This window comes from Salvelinus fontinalis, chromosome 14 (genome assembly GCF_029448725.1).
Source record: "Salvelinus fontinalis isolate EN_2023a chromosome 14, ASM2944872v1, whole genome shotgun sequence".
In the NCBI taxonomy this organism is placed as follows: Eukaryota; Metazoa; Chordata; class Actinopteri; order Salmoniformes; family Salmonidae; genus Salvelinus; species Salvelinus fontinalis.
Window position 1 is genome coordinate 50,759,188 of NC_074678.1, and position 18,614 is coordinate 50,777,801.

Genomic DNA, 18,614 nt, shown 5'->3' on the forward strand with positions numbered 1-18,614 from the left:
ACCAATCTGGCAACCCAAGGAAAGATGGCAGTCTTTGAGCAATACTATTACACACATGTAATGTAGTATCACACTTGCTACTTATGTGGGACTACCCTTTATTTATTTAATAGAAATAGAATGTAATTTTTCAGATGCTTTTATCCAAATCGACTAGCTGTACAGTGTTTATTTAATGAGGTTCATGGATGAATAATCCACAACTCGAATGTTGCAAGTGCCATGAATTGTCCCTTTAATATTCGTCATCATCAATCAATCCAATCAATGGCCAAACCAATGGTTAACGTTAACCATCGCCACCCTTGTCTCCATGATGGTAGACAGAGAAGTTGCAATACCGTACCTGGGGTCTGCTGGCCTTGGCTTCCTGGCTCCCAGTTCCTCTCTCCGAGCCTCGTAGATCTGGTTGATGACCCCGTTCCCCAGCTCACACATCAGCTGTGTACCACACACACACAAACAAACAAGGAATAAAGTTACTACGTGTCAAAATTAACCAGCACATTCAGAGGACAACATGCCACATTTAATGTAAAGTGACAGAAAGTCAGGCATGTAAAATCATGACATATAAAAAGTCGGTTAAGTCATGACGTTTTGGCTGTGTTTATATAGGCCGCCCAATTCAGATTTTCCCCCTCAATAATTGGGCAAAAGATCAGAACTGGGCTGCCTGTGTAAACGTAGCCATAAAGTCATGACGTGAAGTCCGCTGTAATCTGTAACCATTACAATTGAGCATTTATTTGTCACCAATGAATGTAAAAGAGTCTGAGTATGTGAAAGTCTGAAAGAGACACTTAAGTATGTAAGCTGCCTTAAGGCTTCTGCATGCTTCAGTTCGGCTGGCCAAACGAGTGTTCTTGCATACTCCCTTAAAAGAACTTAGCTTGAAAAACAAGAAAAAAAGCGGCGATACTATTGTTTGTCCATTTTGAGACGCCGCAGCCAGTATACACTTCCTCAAAATAGTCTGAATTAATCTAAAATAACTCAAGAAATGTGTCATTAATTCACGCAATTTTACTTCTGTTTGGTGCAGTTTTTCTCAATTGAATGACAACAAAGACTTTACTGAAGAATCCCTACTGTTGACCAATCACCGGCAAAGGGGCGTAGACAAACATGTCACAAAATGTTGTCATAATATATGTAGGAACTGTTCCGAACTGTTTCGTCTGGGAAGCATGTGGACACCTTTAAGCCCATCTGTTAGGCAAACCCTCCTCCCACTCTCTCTCTTTTCTCACCTTGAGTAGTTCCGGTTCCCATGAGTCCAGGGTGAGCGAGCGCACCTTGGAGAAATGGACCCCCAGACTCCTGCAGATGGAGAGTCTGTTAGCAACTCATACATCAATGATACTGTCTAAAAATAACTAAATGACTCCACACAGCTCCAAAGGCTGTGTAGTTTGCATTACATGCTGGTCCATTGAGGGTGTAGTGTGTGCTGTGGCCACAAGGTGGGAGTACACAGTCAGTAAGAGAGTACAGTCCAAAATGTACTTGGGGCCAAATTTGCTGAGCCTTTGATTTTTTGTATTATTATTTCCAACTAGTAACAAAACGTTGAACATTTGTACTGTTGTATAGCACCAGTCTAGTACCTTGTTGTATAGTACCTTTATAATACCATGGTAAGATAAGTCCAAAGTATTATCTCAGTGTCATCTTGATGGTACTTCGGTATAGTACGTTGGTGAATACATATGAAGTTTGGTACTTGTATACAGTAGTGCCTTAGTGTGTAGTATTTGCAGTGATAGGAATGTACCTGTGTATTCCAGAGCACTGGATGCAGAGGGTGATGCCCAGGTTGATGCTGGCCCAGCGAGGGTCAGGCTGGCCACAGTCGCAGCAGCAGGCATTGCCCCCAATGACCATGACCCTCTGGAGGGCACTCTCCCCCTTTAGTGACTTTTCTTTGGGCTCGCCGCCTGATTCCAGGCTGCCAGTCGACGTGGAAGACTTCCGGTCCAGCTTCCGGTGTGGAAAGTCGAGTACATGATGTTATACACAAGACACACACACACACACTCTAGAAGAAGATTACTTTATTGCCTATTGTCACAGACCACAGATTTGTCAGGCAAGACAGATACGCACACACACACAGAGGGGTTGCAGCACACTAGAGGGATATCCTTTATTTTTGTTCACATCTTTTGTCTACGAAGTATGTCTGATTATTTTCTTCCTGACATTGAGATAATGGATTGATTGCATAAATTAAGCCAGTGTGTGGTGACTCACCTCAGCGTCCTCTCCCTGCTCCCTGAAGGCGGTGGCGATGCTGTTCTGGACAGCTTTGATCCAGGCCTGCCTCAGCTTCTCAGAGTCCGCCTGCATCATACAGCTCCTGAGAGGGGAGGGACACAAAGAGACATCAGCCTGTCCCCTGGCCTGCTACTGGAGCTCTTCACTATGTTTCGCTGTGTGTGTGCGCGTTTGTGTATGTGTGTGTCTCCCTCTCGGTGTGTGCGCATTTCTGAGTGCACTTGTATCTATAAATGTATACACACCTAAACTTCTTGCACATTTTGCTGTGTTACAAAGTGTGATTTTTTTGGTCAATGATCTACACAAAATACTCTGTCAAGGTGGATAATTATTTATTTTTTTAAATTACATTTGGAGAAAAAAATGGAAAAATACCACTAATATATACTGAGTATTCATGAGTATAAGTATTCAACCCCCTGAGTCAATACATGTTAAAATATCCTTTGGCAGTCTTTCTGAGTAAGTCTCTAACAACTTTGTACACCTGGCTGAAAATTGAGTCAAAACTGTTACTAGGCCACTCAGGAACATTCAACGTCATCTTGGTAAGCAACTCCAGTGTATAGTTGGCCATGTGTTTTAGGCTATTGTCCTGCTGAAAAGTGAATTTGTCTCCCAAGGTCTGATGGAAAGCAGACAACCAGGTTATCATCTTGAATTTTACTTGTGCTTAGCTCTATTCCGTTTCTTTTTATCATAACAAACTCCCTTGTCCTTACCGATGACAAGCATACCCATAACATGATGCTTGAGAATAAACCCATGCTTGAAAATATGAGAAGTGGTACTCAGTGATGTGTTGTATTGGATTTGCCCCAAACATAACACTTTATATTCTGAACAAAAAGTTTATTTCTTTAACACATTTTTTTGCAGTTTTTGCCTTATTTCAAAACAGGATGCATTTTTTGGAATATTTGTTATTCTATACAGGCTTCCTTCTTTTCATTGTCAATTATGTTCGTTTTGTGGAGTAACTACAATGTTGTTGACCCATCCTCAACTTGAATAGTAATTGACTCATGACATTTCAGTTTTTCATTCATTTGTAAAAATGTTGAAAAACATAATTCCACTTTGACATTATGGGGTATTGTGTATAGGACAGTGACAATTGAAAATCTCAATTTAATCAATTTTAAATGCAGGCTGTAACAAAACAAAATGTGGAAGGAGTCAAGGGGGTGTGAATAATTCCTGAAGACACTGTGAATTCGGAAAGTATTCAGGCCCTTTGACTTTTTCCATATTTCGTTACATTACAGCCTTATTCTAAAATGGATTCAATAATTTCCCCCCTCATAAATCCACACACAATACCCCATAATGACAAAGCAAAAAAACGTTTTAGAAATTTTAGCAAATGTAAAAAACAATTTCACATTTACATAAGTATTCAGACCCTTTACTCAGTACTTCGTTGAAGCACCTTTGGCAGTGATTACAGCCTCGAGCCTTCTTGATTATGACGCTACGAGCTTGGCACACCTGTATTTGTGGAGTTTCTCCCATTCTTCTCTGCAGATCCTCTCAAGCTTTGTCAGGTTGGATGGAGAGCATCTCTGTACAGTTATTTTCAGGTCTCTACAGAGATGTTCGATCGGGTTGAAGTCCAGGCTCTGGATGGGCCACTCAAGGACATTCAGAGACTTGTCCCGAAGCCACTCCTGCGTTTTCTTGGCTGTGTGCTCAGGGTCGCTGTCCTGTTGGAAGGTGAACCTCCGCCCCAGTCTGAGATCCTGAGCGCTCTGGAACAGGTTTTCATCAAGGATCAATCTTGGTTTCATCAGACCAGAGAATCTTGATTTTCATGGTCAGAGTCCTTTAGGTGCCTTTTGGCAAATGCCAAGTGGGCTGTCATGTGCCTTTTAATGAGTGGCTTCCGTCTGGCAACTCTACCATAAAGGCCTGATTGGTGGAGTCTGCCGGGGGGGGGGCAGACTCAAATGATGTCAATTAGCCTATCAGAAGCGTTTAACTTCTTATGGCTGCAGGGGCAGTATTGAGTAGCTTGGATGAAAGGTGCCCAAAGTAAATGGCCTGCTCCTCAGTCCCAGTTACTAATATATGCATATTATTATTAGCATTGGATAGAAAACACTCGGAAGTTTCTAAAACTTTTTGAATTATGTCTGTGAGTATAACAGAACTCATATGGCAGGCAAAAACCTTAGAAAAAATCCAAACAGGAAGTGGAAATTCTGAGGCTGGTCGAGTTTCAACCAAGATCCCATTGAAATCACAGCGAGATATGAATGAGTATTCACTTCCTACGACTTCCACTAGATGTCAACAGTCTGTTGAACTTTGTCTGATGACTCTACTGTGAAGGGGGGCCAAAGGAGACAGGAATGAGTCACCACTGCCATGAGGTGAACATTCTTTGACCACGCGCGCTCACATGAGGCAGCTCCGTTCCATCGCTCATCTGAAGTCAACGTAATTCTCCTGTTGGAATGTTATTCAAGATGTATTTTAACAACATTCTAAAGATTGATTCAATACATCGTTTGACATGTTTCTACTGACTGTTACGGAACTTTTGGACATTGCGTCACGTTTTAGTGAAAGCGCTTTGTGACTTTGGAATTGTTTACCAAACGCGCTAACCAAAGTAGCTAATTGGACATAAATAACGGACATTATCGAACAAATCAAGCATTTATTGTGGACCTGGGATTCCTGGGACTGCATTCTGATGAAGATCAAAGGTAAGGGAATATTTATCATGTCATTTCTGGTTTCTGTTGACTCCAACATGGCGGCTAATTTGACTATTGTTCTGAGCTCTGTCTCAGATTATTGCATGGTTTGCTTTTTCCGTAAAGTTTTTTTGAAATATGACACAGCGGTTGCATTAAGGAGAGGTATATCTATAATTCCATGTGTATAACTTGTATTATCATATACATTTATGATGAGTATTTCTGTTGAAACGATGTGGCTATGCACTATCACTGGATGTTTTTGTAACTAGTGAATGTAACGCGCCAATGTAAACTCAGATTTTTTTATATAAATATGAAGATCATCAAAGGTTAGTGATTAATTTTATCTCTATTTGTGCTTTTTGTGACTGCTATCTTTCGCTGGAAAAATGGCTGTGCTTATTGCGGTTTGGTGTGACCAAACATAATCGTTTGTAGTGCTTTCGCAGAAAAGCATATTTGAAAATCGGATACTTTGGTGGGATTAACAACAAGATTACCTTTAAAATGGTATAAGACACATGTATGTCTGAGGAATGTTAATTATGAGATTTCTGTTGTTTTGAATTTGGCGCCCTGCACTTTCACTGGCTGTTGTCATATCATCCCGTTACCGGGATTTCAGACTTAAGAATTAAAGCCATGATCTAATTTTCTGGAATTTCACAATCTGTTTAAAGGCACAGTCAACTTAGTGTATGTAAACTTCTGACCCACTGGAATTAAGATACAGTGAATTATAAGTGAAATAATCTGTCTGTAAACAATTTTTGGAAAAATTACTTGTGTCATGCACAAAATAGATGTCCTAACCGACTTGCCAAAACTATAGTTAGTTAACAAGAAATGTGGGGAGTGGTTGAAAAACGAGTTTTAATGATTCCAACCTAAGTGTATGTAAACTTCCGACCTCAACTGTATTTGCAATATATTGTGTGTGTGTGTGTACTCACTTGGTGGGGGACACCACTTCAAAGCAGAAGCGGCGTTCGATATCCTCACAGTGTTTGACTGTGCATAGCCGCAAGTCCTCCACCACCACTGTGGGATTATCCTGGGAAAGGAGAACACACACAGTCTTAGTAAAACGAACACACTACAATGCACAATACACACAACTCACACACACAGCGCTCTGACACACATGCGCAAATGGAAATGCTTCATAGATTCTGATTTCACATTGTAACCAGCAGCAGAGTGAATTGTTTTCCTCCACATTCCACAAACTCATCATCTGTTAACTGTGCTCCTTATTCAACGCTACTTCATGACATACAAAATGTAGGGGGAATATTGGGCTGGAAGTGAAACGTACAGTACCGTTCAAAAGTTTGGTGTCACTTAGAAATGTCCTTGTTTAAAATAAATAATAATTGGGTTATTAAAATAACATCAAATTGATCAGAAATGCAGTGTAGACATTGTTAATGTTGTAAATGACTATTATAGCTGGAAACGGCAGATTTTGTATGGAATATCTACATAGGCCCATTATCATTCGTGTTCCAATGGCACGTTGTGTTAGCTAATCCAAGTTTATAATTTGAAAAGGCTAATTGATCATTAGAAAACTATTTTGCAATTATGTTAGCACAGCTTAAAACTTTGTGCTGATTAAAGAAGCAATAAAACTGGCCGTCTTTAGACTAGTTGAGTATCTGGAGCATCAGCATTTGTGGGTTCGATTACAGGCTCAAAATGGCCAGAAACAAAGAACTTTCTTCTGAAACTCGTCAGTCTATTCTTGTTCTGAGAAAGGAAGGCTATTCCATGCGAGAAATTGCCAAGAAACTAAAGATCTCGCACAACGCTGTGTACTACTCCCATTACAGAACAGTGCAAACTGGCTATAACCAGAATAGAAAGAGGAGTGGGAGGCCCCGGTGCACAACTGAGCAAGAGCACAAGTACATTAGAGTGTCTAGTTTTAGAAACAGACGCCTCACAAGTCAGGAAATTTCTAAGTGACCCCAAACTTGAACAGTAGTGTATATTTGATGGTGGGTGGCACAGTTGGAGTCTGCATCCTAAATCAATCAAATTTATTTCAATCAAATGTATTTATTAAGCCCTTTTTACATCAGCCGATGTCACAAAATGCTGTACAGAAACCCTGCCTAAAACCCCAAACAGCAAGCAATGCAGATGTAGAAGCACGGTGGCTAGGAAAAACTCCCTACGAAGGCCAGAACCTAGGAAGAAACCTAGAGAGGAACCAGGCTCTGAGGGGTGGCCAGTCCTCTTCTGGCTGTGCCGGGTGGAGATTATAACAGAACATGGCCCTAACATGCACTACTTTTAACCAGGGCCTATAGGGAATAGGGTGCCATTTGGGACACTGCTGGAGTCATCGGACTTACCTTGAATTTCTTCTGGTAAACTAACTGATTGTTTTGAATGGAGAACCAGCGCCTGAAAGGAGATCACACCAGCAGTCACGGTCACAGGTAAACGGGTGACACAATTTATCGCATTTATCTCAGAGGCTGAAGGTTGACTCTGAAATGCATGCTAGCATTCCAACTATTCTCAGTAGTCAGAGAAACAAGTTAGTTAAGAAAGTAATTTGAAATTAATGAAATATAAATATATAGATTAAATGTCCCTAGACCTATGTTTTTTAAATCCTGGATTCTTATTCTAGAAAACTATGCTGTTTGTCATGGTTTGACAGAAAATATCGGGGAAAAAGTTGTGTGTGGTAACATTTAACTTTGTAACATTTGAAACCCAATTGTTTGCCTGAGACAAATAGTTTATTAGATATTACAAGTTATTCTAAAAAGGCATGGTTCCAGAGACATCCAACTTGCAGTACAGGGAATGGCTTTGGAGGCTACAGGACAATAAAGAGCTGGAGGTCTACTTGCTAACTCCATGCAGCACACAGAGCCATGCGCCAATCAGGCAGCGCTCCCCGTGGTGTCAGTTGACTACGCCACATGTCACTATTGATCGCCATGGAGACGCCGCCTCAGCAGCTTGAATCCCTCCCTCTATCCATCCCTCCCTACCTCCCTCCATCCTTCCCACCTGGCTGACTAGGGCCATGGGCGGATTCATACTAAACAGAGAATTATCACCTCTCCACCCTAATCACCATACAGTTAGAGGACATAAAGATGACTTCTTCCATGCATGTTCAACATACTGGACATGTATTGTGGAGTTTAGTGCACTGGTGAAGCTGTGCTCGGGGACATATCAGCTTGACCAGAAAGAGACAGGGGGGGAAGGTGAAGGGAGAGAGAGAGAGCGAAAGAGAGAGAGAAACGGGGGAGAACGATAAAGAGAGAGACAAGGGGGAGAAGGAGAGAGAGAAAAAAAGAGGGAATGTCAGAGAATGAGGGAAGAAATAAGAAAGAGCATAATTTCTTGCAGCTGACCTGTTCCATGTCTTGAAGGCATTACTGGCCCTCTTAAACAGGTAGCCCTCCATCGCGATGCCATTGTCTGCGTCCACATTGTACTCCAGCTTGGTGTCGTCATTCGAGAAGTCCTGCAAGAGAGAGTCAGTCAGGAGGGTCAACAGAAACAGTCTGATCCTGATTCACTGTGGGTGGCCAGTTGAGGACGATGAGTGACTCAGTACTCTGTGCCACTGAGCCACACATCTGGGGTCCAGAATAAGGAGGTACCACCAGCTAGTTTAATAAGAAATGCCCGTTTTTCTACGGTGGGCGTTCACCCGTTGCACTCGTGGGAATTGGCCTATATATATAGGGCTAAATTTAAATGTTTCTTACAGAACAAATATTAAAATGCATCCATGGTAGCAATTGATAGGGAACAGTTTGGAGATAATGGGATTTTTTGTTGTTAACCAAAGGTGAGTACACAACTTTACCTGACAAGTCTGAATCCAAATATTACACTGTTCACTTTCTGTGCATTTTACATTTACTGTACTTTTGGTAACATTTGTTGACAATGAAATCTTAAAATACTCTGGATACATTCAGTAACATGAAAAATGTAGGGGAAGGTGCAACATAAGACAAAAAAATTACAAGGGTTTGAGTGAGATGACTGACTGGTGTCTCCAAGTGGCCATACACCTCTTCAAAGTGTGCCGTTTCTAAGCAATTTCAATGCACTTTTATGACAAAGAAATCCTCAACTATAAGGTACTTTTTTGAGCTCTCCGAGCTGTGTCGTTGAGGAACTAGAGCAAGCATTATTTTGGAACACAACCCTACATCCCCGCCATGCACACAATTTATGTTGTTGTACAAAAACGGTACATTATAAATCACAATCTGGGTCAGGTGTGCTTGATCTCTTGTCAACATACAATCTTACAGTGTTAGGCTTTCACAAGGTTATTCGGAGAAACAGATCGTAATTTTGGTGTCCATAGAAAGTAGTCATGAGCTCATTCAGGTGCGTTTGCTGAGGCAAATGTCCTTCATAGGCTCATTCTGTTCAGAACAACCCAGGCTATGACGACATGTCATCTTGTAACAAACAGTGATCATAAATATTGACACTGTATATGACAAGTTTTATGATTTGGAGATGTGGAGTAGATTTGGACTCATGGGTGTTTGACTTGCTTGTATAGACTGTCATGACGTGGCCCTCTTTGGGTATAGTGAGTGGCTTCCCCCTCTCAACCTCCTACACCCAGGTTCTGTTATCTCAGGTCGTAAATTCCTGGAGGAGACTCTCTCCTCCTGGCCATGCAGAAAGAGACACAGAGAGAACAAAGGAACGTCTTCTACATCACAGAACTTGAGAACTGAACAATATCCATGTTTTGGAGAATGTGTAAACGGTAGGTGGAGAAGCCAGCTACGACCCGGTCCGTTTTGTTTCATGTTTGTGACCTCATGAAAGACAATACAGCCACATTACCATAACTCTGTTTATACAGGAGCTGACTTGGAATTCTAAGTTGGATGACAAGTAAAAAAAATAAAAATAAATCCCCAGTTGGAGCTCGTTTTTTTTCAAGGTCCCTGTTGTCTTGAACGCACCGAACTCTGAGTTCCCAGTTGTTTTGAACGCGGCATTTCCCTCACCCAGTGTGACGATGGTCCAATGTCCCCCGTCACTTAATCTAAAGACATGCTTATATGAATAACCAGATGATTTACGGTTGATGAGCACATATATTTATTTATAACAAAGTGGGTTAGCGATGTCCTACTGATTGTTGCTGATCACCAGTAAAAGAAGAAACACGTATAAGAGTTTGGAGCACCGGCAACTGGTTTGGCGCGTCTCCCTGTAAACTGTTAACTTTCTTATCACGTAGGGCTATGCAATGATCAGAAGTTACCTATATAATGTGATCATGTTTAGCAATTGAAACGTTAAGGTGAATCTTTAGAAATGATCCCTGTGTTTTCCTCAGTGACTGAAGAGGGTTCTATCCATTTCCTGGCCCGAGACATGACGGTCAAATGGGGTGCTTTCGATCGCATAGTTAATGAATAGTGCGGTAGTAGCTTATCCCGGGGAGACATACATGTTTATATCCCAGATGGTATTTATGCTCCAAAGCAGGGTTTCCCAAACTTGGTCCAGGGTTAGGGGAAAGTCTAGAGGCAAAACGAGTCAGCTACTACACTGAACAGAAATAGAAAAGCAACATGTAAAGTGTTGGTCCCATGTTTCATGAGCTGAAATAAAAGATCCCAAAAATTGTCCATACGCACAAAAAGCTTATTTCTCTCAAACTTGGTGAGCAGATGTGTTCACATCCCTGCTTGTGAGCCTTTCTCCTTTGCTAAGATAATTCATCCACCTGACAGGTGTGGCATATCGAGAAGTTGATTAATACGCATGATCATTGCACAGGTGCAACTGTGCTGGGGCCCCCCAAAAAAACACTATAAAATGTGCCGATTTGTCACACAATACAATGCCACAGACGTCTCAAGTTTTGAGTGAGCGTGCAATTGGCATGCTGACTGCAGGAATATCTACAAGAGATATTGCCAGTGAATTTAATGTTCATTTCTTTACCCTAAGCCGCCTCCAATTTCATTTTAGAGAATTTGGCAGTACGCCCAACCACACAATCGCAGACCATTTGGCGTCGTGTGGTCGAGCAGTTCACTGATGTCAACGTTGTGAACAAAGTGCCCCATAGCGGCGGGAGGGTTATGGAATGAGCAGGCATAAGCAACGAACAAAATTGTATTTTATTGATGGCAATTTGAATGCGCATAGATACCGTGACAAGATCCTGAGGCCAAATTGTCGTGCCATTCATCCGCCGCCATCACCTCATGTTTCAGCATGATATTGCACGGCCTGCCCCATGTCGAAAGGAGCTCTACACAATTTCTGGAAGCTGAAAATATCCCAGTGCTTACATGGCCTGCATACTCACCAAACATGTCACCCATTGAGCATATTTGTGATGCTCTGGATCGACGTGTACGACAGTGTGTTCCAGTTCCCGACAACATCCAGCAACGTTGCACAGCCATTGAAGAGTAGTGAGACAACTCCAAAGGCCACAATCAACAGCTTGATCAACGCTATGCGAAGGTCATGTGTCGCGCTGCATGAGGCAAATGGTGGTCACATCAGATACTGACTGGTTTTCTGATCCACGCTCCTACCTTTTTTTTTAAGGTATCTGTGACCAACAGATGCATAACTGTATTCCCAGTCATGTGAAATCCATAGATAAGGTTCTAATTGACTGTTTTCCTTATAATGAACTAACTCAGTAAAATCTTTGAAATTGTTGATTGTTGCATTTATATTTTTGTTCAGTATTTTTATTCTGGTTAGAGCCAGTTTGCACTGTTCTGTGAAGGGAGTAGTACACAGCATTGTACGAGATCTTCAGTTTCTTGGCAATTTCTCGTATGGAATTGCCTTCATTTCTCAGAACAAGAATAGACTAACGAGTTTCAGAAGAAAAGTCTTTGTTTCTAGCCATTTTGAGGCTTTAATCGAACCCACAATTGCTGATGCTCCAGATACTCAACTAGTCTAAAGACGGCCAGTTTTATTGCTTCTTTAATCAGAACAACAGTTTTCAGCTGTGCTAACATAATTGCAAAAGGTTTTTCTAATGATCAATTTGATTTTTAAAATGCTAAACTTGGATTAGCGAACACAACGTGCCATTGGAACACAAGAGTGATGGTTGCTGATAATGGGCCTCTGTATGCCTATGTAGATATTCCATGAAAAATAATCTGCCGTTTCCAGCTACAATAGTCATTTACAACATTAACAATGTCTACACTGTCTTTCTGATCAATTTGATGTTATTTTAAATGCGCTTTTTTTTCAAAAACAAGGAAATTTAAAAGTGCCCCAAACTTTTGAACGGTAGCATACATACATACATACATACATACATACATACATACATACACACCTACTCATTCAAGGGTTTTTCAAGAGTTTTTCTTTTTACGCCTTGTTAAAAATTAATTTGTGGAATTTCTTTCCTTCTTAATGTAGGGTTACTATACAGAAGAAAGCCCTATTTGGTAAAAGACCAAGTCCATATTATGGCAAGAACAGCTCAACTATGCAAAGAGAAACGACAGTCCATCACTACATTAAGACATGAAACAGTCAACCCGGAAAATGTCAAGAACTTTGAAAGTTTCTTCAAGTGCAGTCACAAAAACCATGATGAAACTGGCTCTCATGAGGAAAACCACAGGACAGGAAGACCCTGAAGTTACCTCTGCACCTAAGACTGCAGTCCAAATAAATGCTTCACAGAGTTCAAGTAACAGACATCTCAACATCAACTGCTCAGAAGAGACCGCGTGAATCAGACCTTCATGGTACAATTGCTACAAAGAAACCACTACTAAAAGACACCAATAGGAAGAAGAGACTTGCTTGGGCCAAGAAACACGAGCAATGGTAATTAGACCAATGGAAATCTGTCCTTTGGTCTGATGAGGTCAAATTTGAGATTTTTGGATCCAAACGCAGTGTCTTTGTGCGACACAGAGCAGGTGAATGGATTATCTCTGCATGTGTGGTTCCCACCGTGAAGTATGGAGGATGAGATGTGATGGTATGGGGGTGCTTTGCTGGTGACATTGTCAGTGATTTATTTAGAATTTAAGGCACACTTAACCAGCATGGCTACCACAGCATTCTGCAGCGATATGTCATCCCATCTGGTTTGTGCTTAGTGGGACTATCATTTGTTTTTCAACAGTACAATGGCCCAAAACAGAGTGATGGAGTGCTGCATCAGATGACCTGGCCTCCACAATCACCCGACCTCAACCCAATTGAGAAGGATTTTTGTTATTTAACTAGGCAAGTCAGTTAAGAACAAATACTTATTTACAATGACGGCCTACCGGGGAACAGTGGGTTAACTGAATTGTCAGCTCAAGGATTCGATCCAGCAACCTTTCGGTTACTGCCGCAACGCTTTACCCACTAGGCTAACTGCCGCTGTTTGGGATGAGTTAGACCACAGTGAAGGAAAAGCAGTCAAGAGTGCAAAGCTGTCATCAAGGCAAAGGGTGGCTACTTTGAAGAATCTCAAATATAAAATATATTTTGATTTGTTTAACAATGTTTTGGTTACTTCATGATTCCATACGTGTTATTTCATAGTTTTGATGTCTTCACTATTAGAAAATAGCACACAAAAAAAAACTGGAATGAGGGAGTCCAAACCTTTGACGGGTACAGTACATACAGTTGAAGCAGGGAAGTTAACATACACTTAGCTTGGAGTCATTTTAAAACTTGTTTTTCAACCACTCCACCCTTGCTAACAAACTATAGTTTTGGCAAGTCGGTTAGGACATCTACTTTGTGCATGACACAAGTCAGTCAATTTCCCAACAATTATTCACAGACAGATTATTTCAATGTATGACAAGTCCAGTGGGTCAGAAGTTTACATACACTAAGTTGGCAGTGCCTTTAACTTCTACTGCCTCAGAAACCCGGATCCGGGAGCACCCCCCACCCCCCACACACTGTTTAGCATAGCTAGCATAGCTTCACAAGTAGATAGTAGCATCTAAATATCATTAAATCACAAGTCCAAGACACCAGATGAAAGATACAGATCTTGTGAATAAAGCCACCATTTCCGATTTTTAAAATGTTTTACAGGGAAGACACAATATGTAAAGATGTACATCTATTACCTAAAAACACATTAGCATAATCCACCATCTTTTATTTGTCCACCAACACCAGTAGCCATCACCAATTCGGCTAAACTAAGATATTTATAGCCCCTAACCAACAAAAAAACTCATTAGATGACAGTCTGATAACATATTTATGGTATGGGATAGGTTTTGTTAGAAAAAAGTGCATATTTCAGGTAGCTGCCATAGGTTACAATTGCACCCACCGTCACAAATGGACTAGAATAATTACAATGAGCAACGTGTTTACCTAACTACTAATCATCAAACATTTCGTAAAAATACACAGCATACACGAATCGAAAGACACAGATCCTGTGAATACAGACAATATTTCAGATTTTCTAAGTGTCTTACAGCGAAAACACAATAAATCGTTATATTAGCGTAGCACATAGCACATAGCAGCCCAGCATTGATTCTAGCCAAAGTGAGCGATAAAAGTCAACATCGCCAAAAGATATTAATTTTTTCACTAACCTTCTCAGAATTCTTCCGATGACACTCCTGTAACATCATTTTACAATATACATATACAGTTTGTTCGAAAAGGTGCATATTTAGCCATACAAAACCGTGGTTACACAATGAAAATAGTAGCAAAACAAGCCTGAAAATGTCGGTCGCCATCTTTCAGAGTGATCTGGTTTAATTAATAGCTAATCATATACTTGACTAAAAAATACAGGGTTTACAGGAATCGAAAGACAAATTAGTTCTTAATGCAACCGCTGATTTACATTTTTAAAATTATCCTTACTTTTCAATACAGGGTTCGCCAAGTGAAGCTATACCAAACAAAATGGCGAAATGTGCGTTTAAAATATTTCGACAGAAACACGATTTATCATATTAAATATTGCTTACTTTGAGCTGTTCTTCCATCAGATTCTTGGGCAATGTATCCTTTCTATGTTATAAACGTCTTTTGGTCGATAGATGTCCTCTGTCCTTCGAAATGTCCACCACCAACGACCGACACCCCAAAACGTGTCCAAAGTTTCAGAGTGCACAACAAATAAATTCCTCTAAAATCGCACTAAACGGATATAAATTGCTATAAAACGGTTCAAATTAACTACATTTTGATGTTTTTAACACCTAAAACGAGTGAAAACATGACCGGAGAAATATTGCTGGTTAGAAAACGATTTGGAACGAGGCAGGTCCGATGCCCTTCACGCTTCAGGCGCACGACGAGAAAGGGCGGTCTCTATACATTTTGGTCTTTTATACTGGCTGTGAATATCCCATCGATTCCATTGAAAGCGTGATGACGTACAGACACCCAGAGGAAGACGTAGGCAGTGTCGGTTTCTTCATAGCATTCACTGTCGCCTTAAAAACAGACCCCAGATCAGAGGTAAAAAAAATTGAAATCTGAACCCTGTCATGAAAAGTGCTGTAGAAATTGTTCTGTACAACTCAGAGACAAAATTTCAACTTCTATAGAAACTAGAAGGTGTTTTCTATCCAATAATAACAATAATATGCATATTGTACGATCAAGAATTTAGCACGAGGCAGTTTAATTTGGAGACACAAATATGCTAATGCGGAACAGCACCCCCTATAGTTCCAAGAGGTTAAACAGCTTGGAATATTCCAAAATTATGTCATGGCTTTAGAAGCTTCTGATAGGCTAATTGACATAATTTGAGTCAATTGGAGGTGTACCTGTGGATGTATTTCAAGGTCTACCTTCAAACTCAGTGCCTCTTTGCTTGACATCATGGGGAAATCAAAAGAAATCAGCCAAGACCTCAGAAAAAAATTGTTGACCTCCACAAGTCTGGCTAATCCTTGGGAGCAATTTCCAAATGCAAGTATAAAACCATGGGACAACACAGCCGTAATACCGCTCAGGAAGAAGACGTGCTCTGTCTCATAAAGGTGAACGTACTTTGGTGCGAAAAGTGCAAATCAATCGCAGAACAACAGCAAAGGACCTTGTGAAGACGCCGGAAGAAACGGGTACAAAAGTATCTACACTGCTCAAAAAAATAAAGGGAACACTTAAACAACACAATGTAACTCGAAATCAAACTGTCCACTTAGGAAGCAACACTGATTGACAATAAATTTCACATGCTGTTGTGCAAATGGAATAGACAAAAGGTGGAAATTATAGGCAATTAGCCAGACATCCCCAATAAAGGAGTGATTCTGCAGGTGGTGACCACAGACCACTTCTCAGTTCCTATGCTTCCTGGCTGATGTTTTGGTCACTTTTGAATGCTGGCAGTGCTCTCACTCTAGTGGTAGCACGAGACGGAGTCTACAACCCACACAAGTGGCTCCGGTAGTGCAGCTCATCCAGGATGGCACATCAATGCGAGCTGTGGCAAGAAGGTTTGCTGTGTCTGTCAGCGTAGTGTCCAGAGCATGGAGGCGCTACCAGGAAACAGGCCAGTACATCAGGAGACGTGGAGGAGGCCGTAAGAGGGCAACAACCCAGCAGCAGGACCGCTACCTCCGCCTTTGTGCAAGGAGGAGCACTGCCAGAGCCCTGCAAAATGACCTCCAGCAGGCCACAGTTTGGAAAGTATTCAGACCCTTTACTCAATACTTTTTTGAAGCACCTTTGGCAGCGATTACAGCCTCGAGTTTTCTTGGGTATCACGCTACAAGCTTGAAGCACCTGCACAGGTATTTCCAGGTCTCTACAGAGATGTTCGATCGGGTTCAAGTCCGGGCTCTGGATGGACCACTCAAGGACATTAACACTTGTCCTGAAGCCACTCCTGCATTGTCTTGGCTGTGTGCTTAGGGTCGTTGTCCTGTAGGAAGGTGAACCTTTGCCCCAGTCTGAGGTCCTGAGCGCTCTGGAGCAGGTTTTCATTAAGGATCTCTGTACTTTACTCTGTTCATCTTTCCCTTGATACTGACTAGTCTCCCAGTCCCTGCCGCAGAAAAACATCCCCACAGCATGATGCTGCCACCACCATGCTTAACCGTAGGGAGGGTGCCAGGTTTCCCCCAGATGTGACGCTTTAAAGTCAGGCCAAAAAGTTCAATCTTGGTTTCATCAAACTAGAAAATCTTGTTTCTCATGGTCTGAGAGTCTAAGCTGGCTGTCATGTGCCTTTTACTGAGGAGTGGCTTCCGTCTGGCCACTCTGCCATAATGGCCTGATTGGTGGAGTGCTGAAGAGATGGTTGTCCTTCTGGAAGGTTCTGTCATCTCCACAGAGTAACTCTGGAGCTCTGTCACTGACCATCGGGTTCTTGGTCACCTCTCTGACCACCCTTCTCCCCCGATTGCTCAGTTTGGCCAGGTGGCCAGCTCTAGGAAGAGTCTTGGTGGTTCCAAACTTCTTCTATTTAAGAATGATGGAGTACACTGTGTTCTTGGGGACCTCAATGCGGCAGAATATTTTTGGTAACCTTCCCCTGATCTGTGCCTCGACACAATCCTGTCTCTGAGCTTTACGGACAATTCCTCCGACCTCATGGCTAGGTTTTTGCTCTGACATGTACTGTCAACTGTGGGATCTTTTATAGAAAGGTGTGTGCTTTTCCAGATCATGTTCAATCAATTGAATTTACCACAGGTGGACTCCAAGTTGTAGAAACATCAAGGATGATCAATGGAAACAGGATGCACCTGAGCTCAATTTCGAGTCTCATAGCAAAGGGTCTGAAAACGTTTTTTTCCCGCTTTGTCATTATGGATTATTGTGTGTAGATTGATGATATGTTTATTTTTTAAATATACATTTTACAATAAGGCTGTCACGTAACAAATTGTGGAAAAAGTAAATTAGTCTGAATACTTTCCGAAGGCACTGTACATACATACACACATACAAACATACATATAGTGTTCTGTACTCTCAAGTCATTGACCCTATGATGGTCAAACATACAGGTCTATTTGATTTAGGCCTAGGTGAGATCAGATGTTGATCAAAGAAAGATACTGACAGGGATAGCTACGGTAATCCAGGGTCATGTTCAGGTGGCATGAGATACAGGCCTAGAAAACACACAGAAGGACGAGGGAATGACTCTTAAAATGGTTGGCAGTCCACCCATTACGGCATCATTGACTTGAATGGGGACGCCATTCTAGTTCTGTGACGATGCATCCTTTCAGTGTGTCTGCTGCATCCTCCTCCTTGTTATCAGCAACAGTAAACTAACTAACACCTGTGGTCTGGGTCAGAGTTGACTTCTCTCTGAAAGAGCCACCGACAACCCCATAACCCGACAGGCTAGCCACCATTGTCATGAGCTAGATCTCACCCCTGCCAAACTTTCCTCTGTAACACTAGACACCACAAACAGTCAGGGTGTTGGAGGAACGATTGAACTTCTATTTAATTCACTGTTCAATTCCAAGGATTGTTGTGGGAAACATTTGAAGAGTCAATGAAACAGCCCTTGAAGCAGTCAATCGGGGATCGAAAGATATTACTATCATTTGTAGGCTTATAAACATCAAAGTGGAAATGATGGATGTAATACTCAGCTCCAAATGACTATTAGCACGACAT

General features: G+C 41.5%; 1 protein-coding gene across 4 annotated transcripts in view; it reads right to left on the reverse strand.

The window, feature by feature from the left end:
• Positions 1 to 18,614, reverse strand: part of LOC129811083 (arf-GAP with coiled-coil, ANK repeat and PH domain-containing protein 2-like) — a 106,268-nt gene that overhangs the window by 9,464 nt on the left and 78,190 nt on the right. For all 4 annotated transcript variants that reach the window (XM_055862238.1, XM_055862239.1, XM_055862237.1 and 1 more), the window contains 7 exons: positions 8,384 to 8,496; positions 7,358 to 7,409; positions 5,948 to 6,048; positions 2,257 to 2,362; positions 1,778 to 1,983; positions 1,254 to 1,323; positions 347 to 441 (listed from right to left, as the gene is read on the reverse strand). In XM_055862238.1, coding sequence (XP_055718213.1) covers positions 347 to 441; positions 1,254 to 1,323; positions 1,778 to 1,983; positions 2,257 to 2,362; positions 5,948 to 6,048; positions 7,358 to 7,409; positions 8,384 to 8,496 — 743 coding nt within the window. The remainder of the gene's footprint in view (positions 1 to 346; positions 442 to 1,253; positions 1,324 to 1,777; positions 1,984 to 2,256; positions 2,363 to 5,947; positions 6,049 to 7,357; positions 7,410 to 8,383; positions 8,497 to 18,614) is intronic.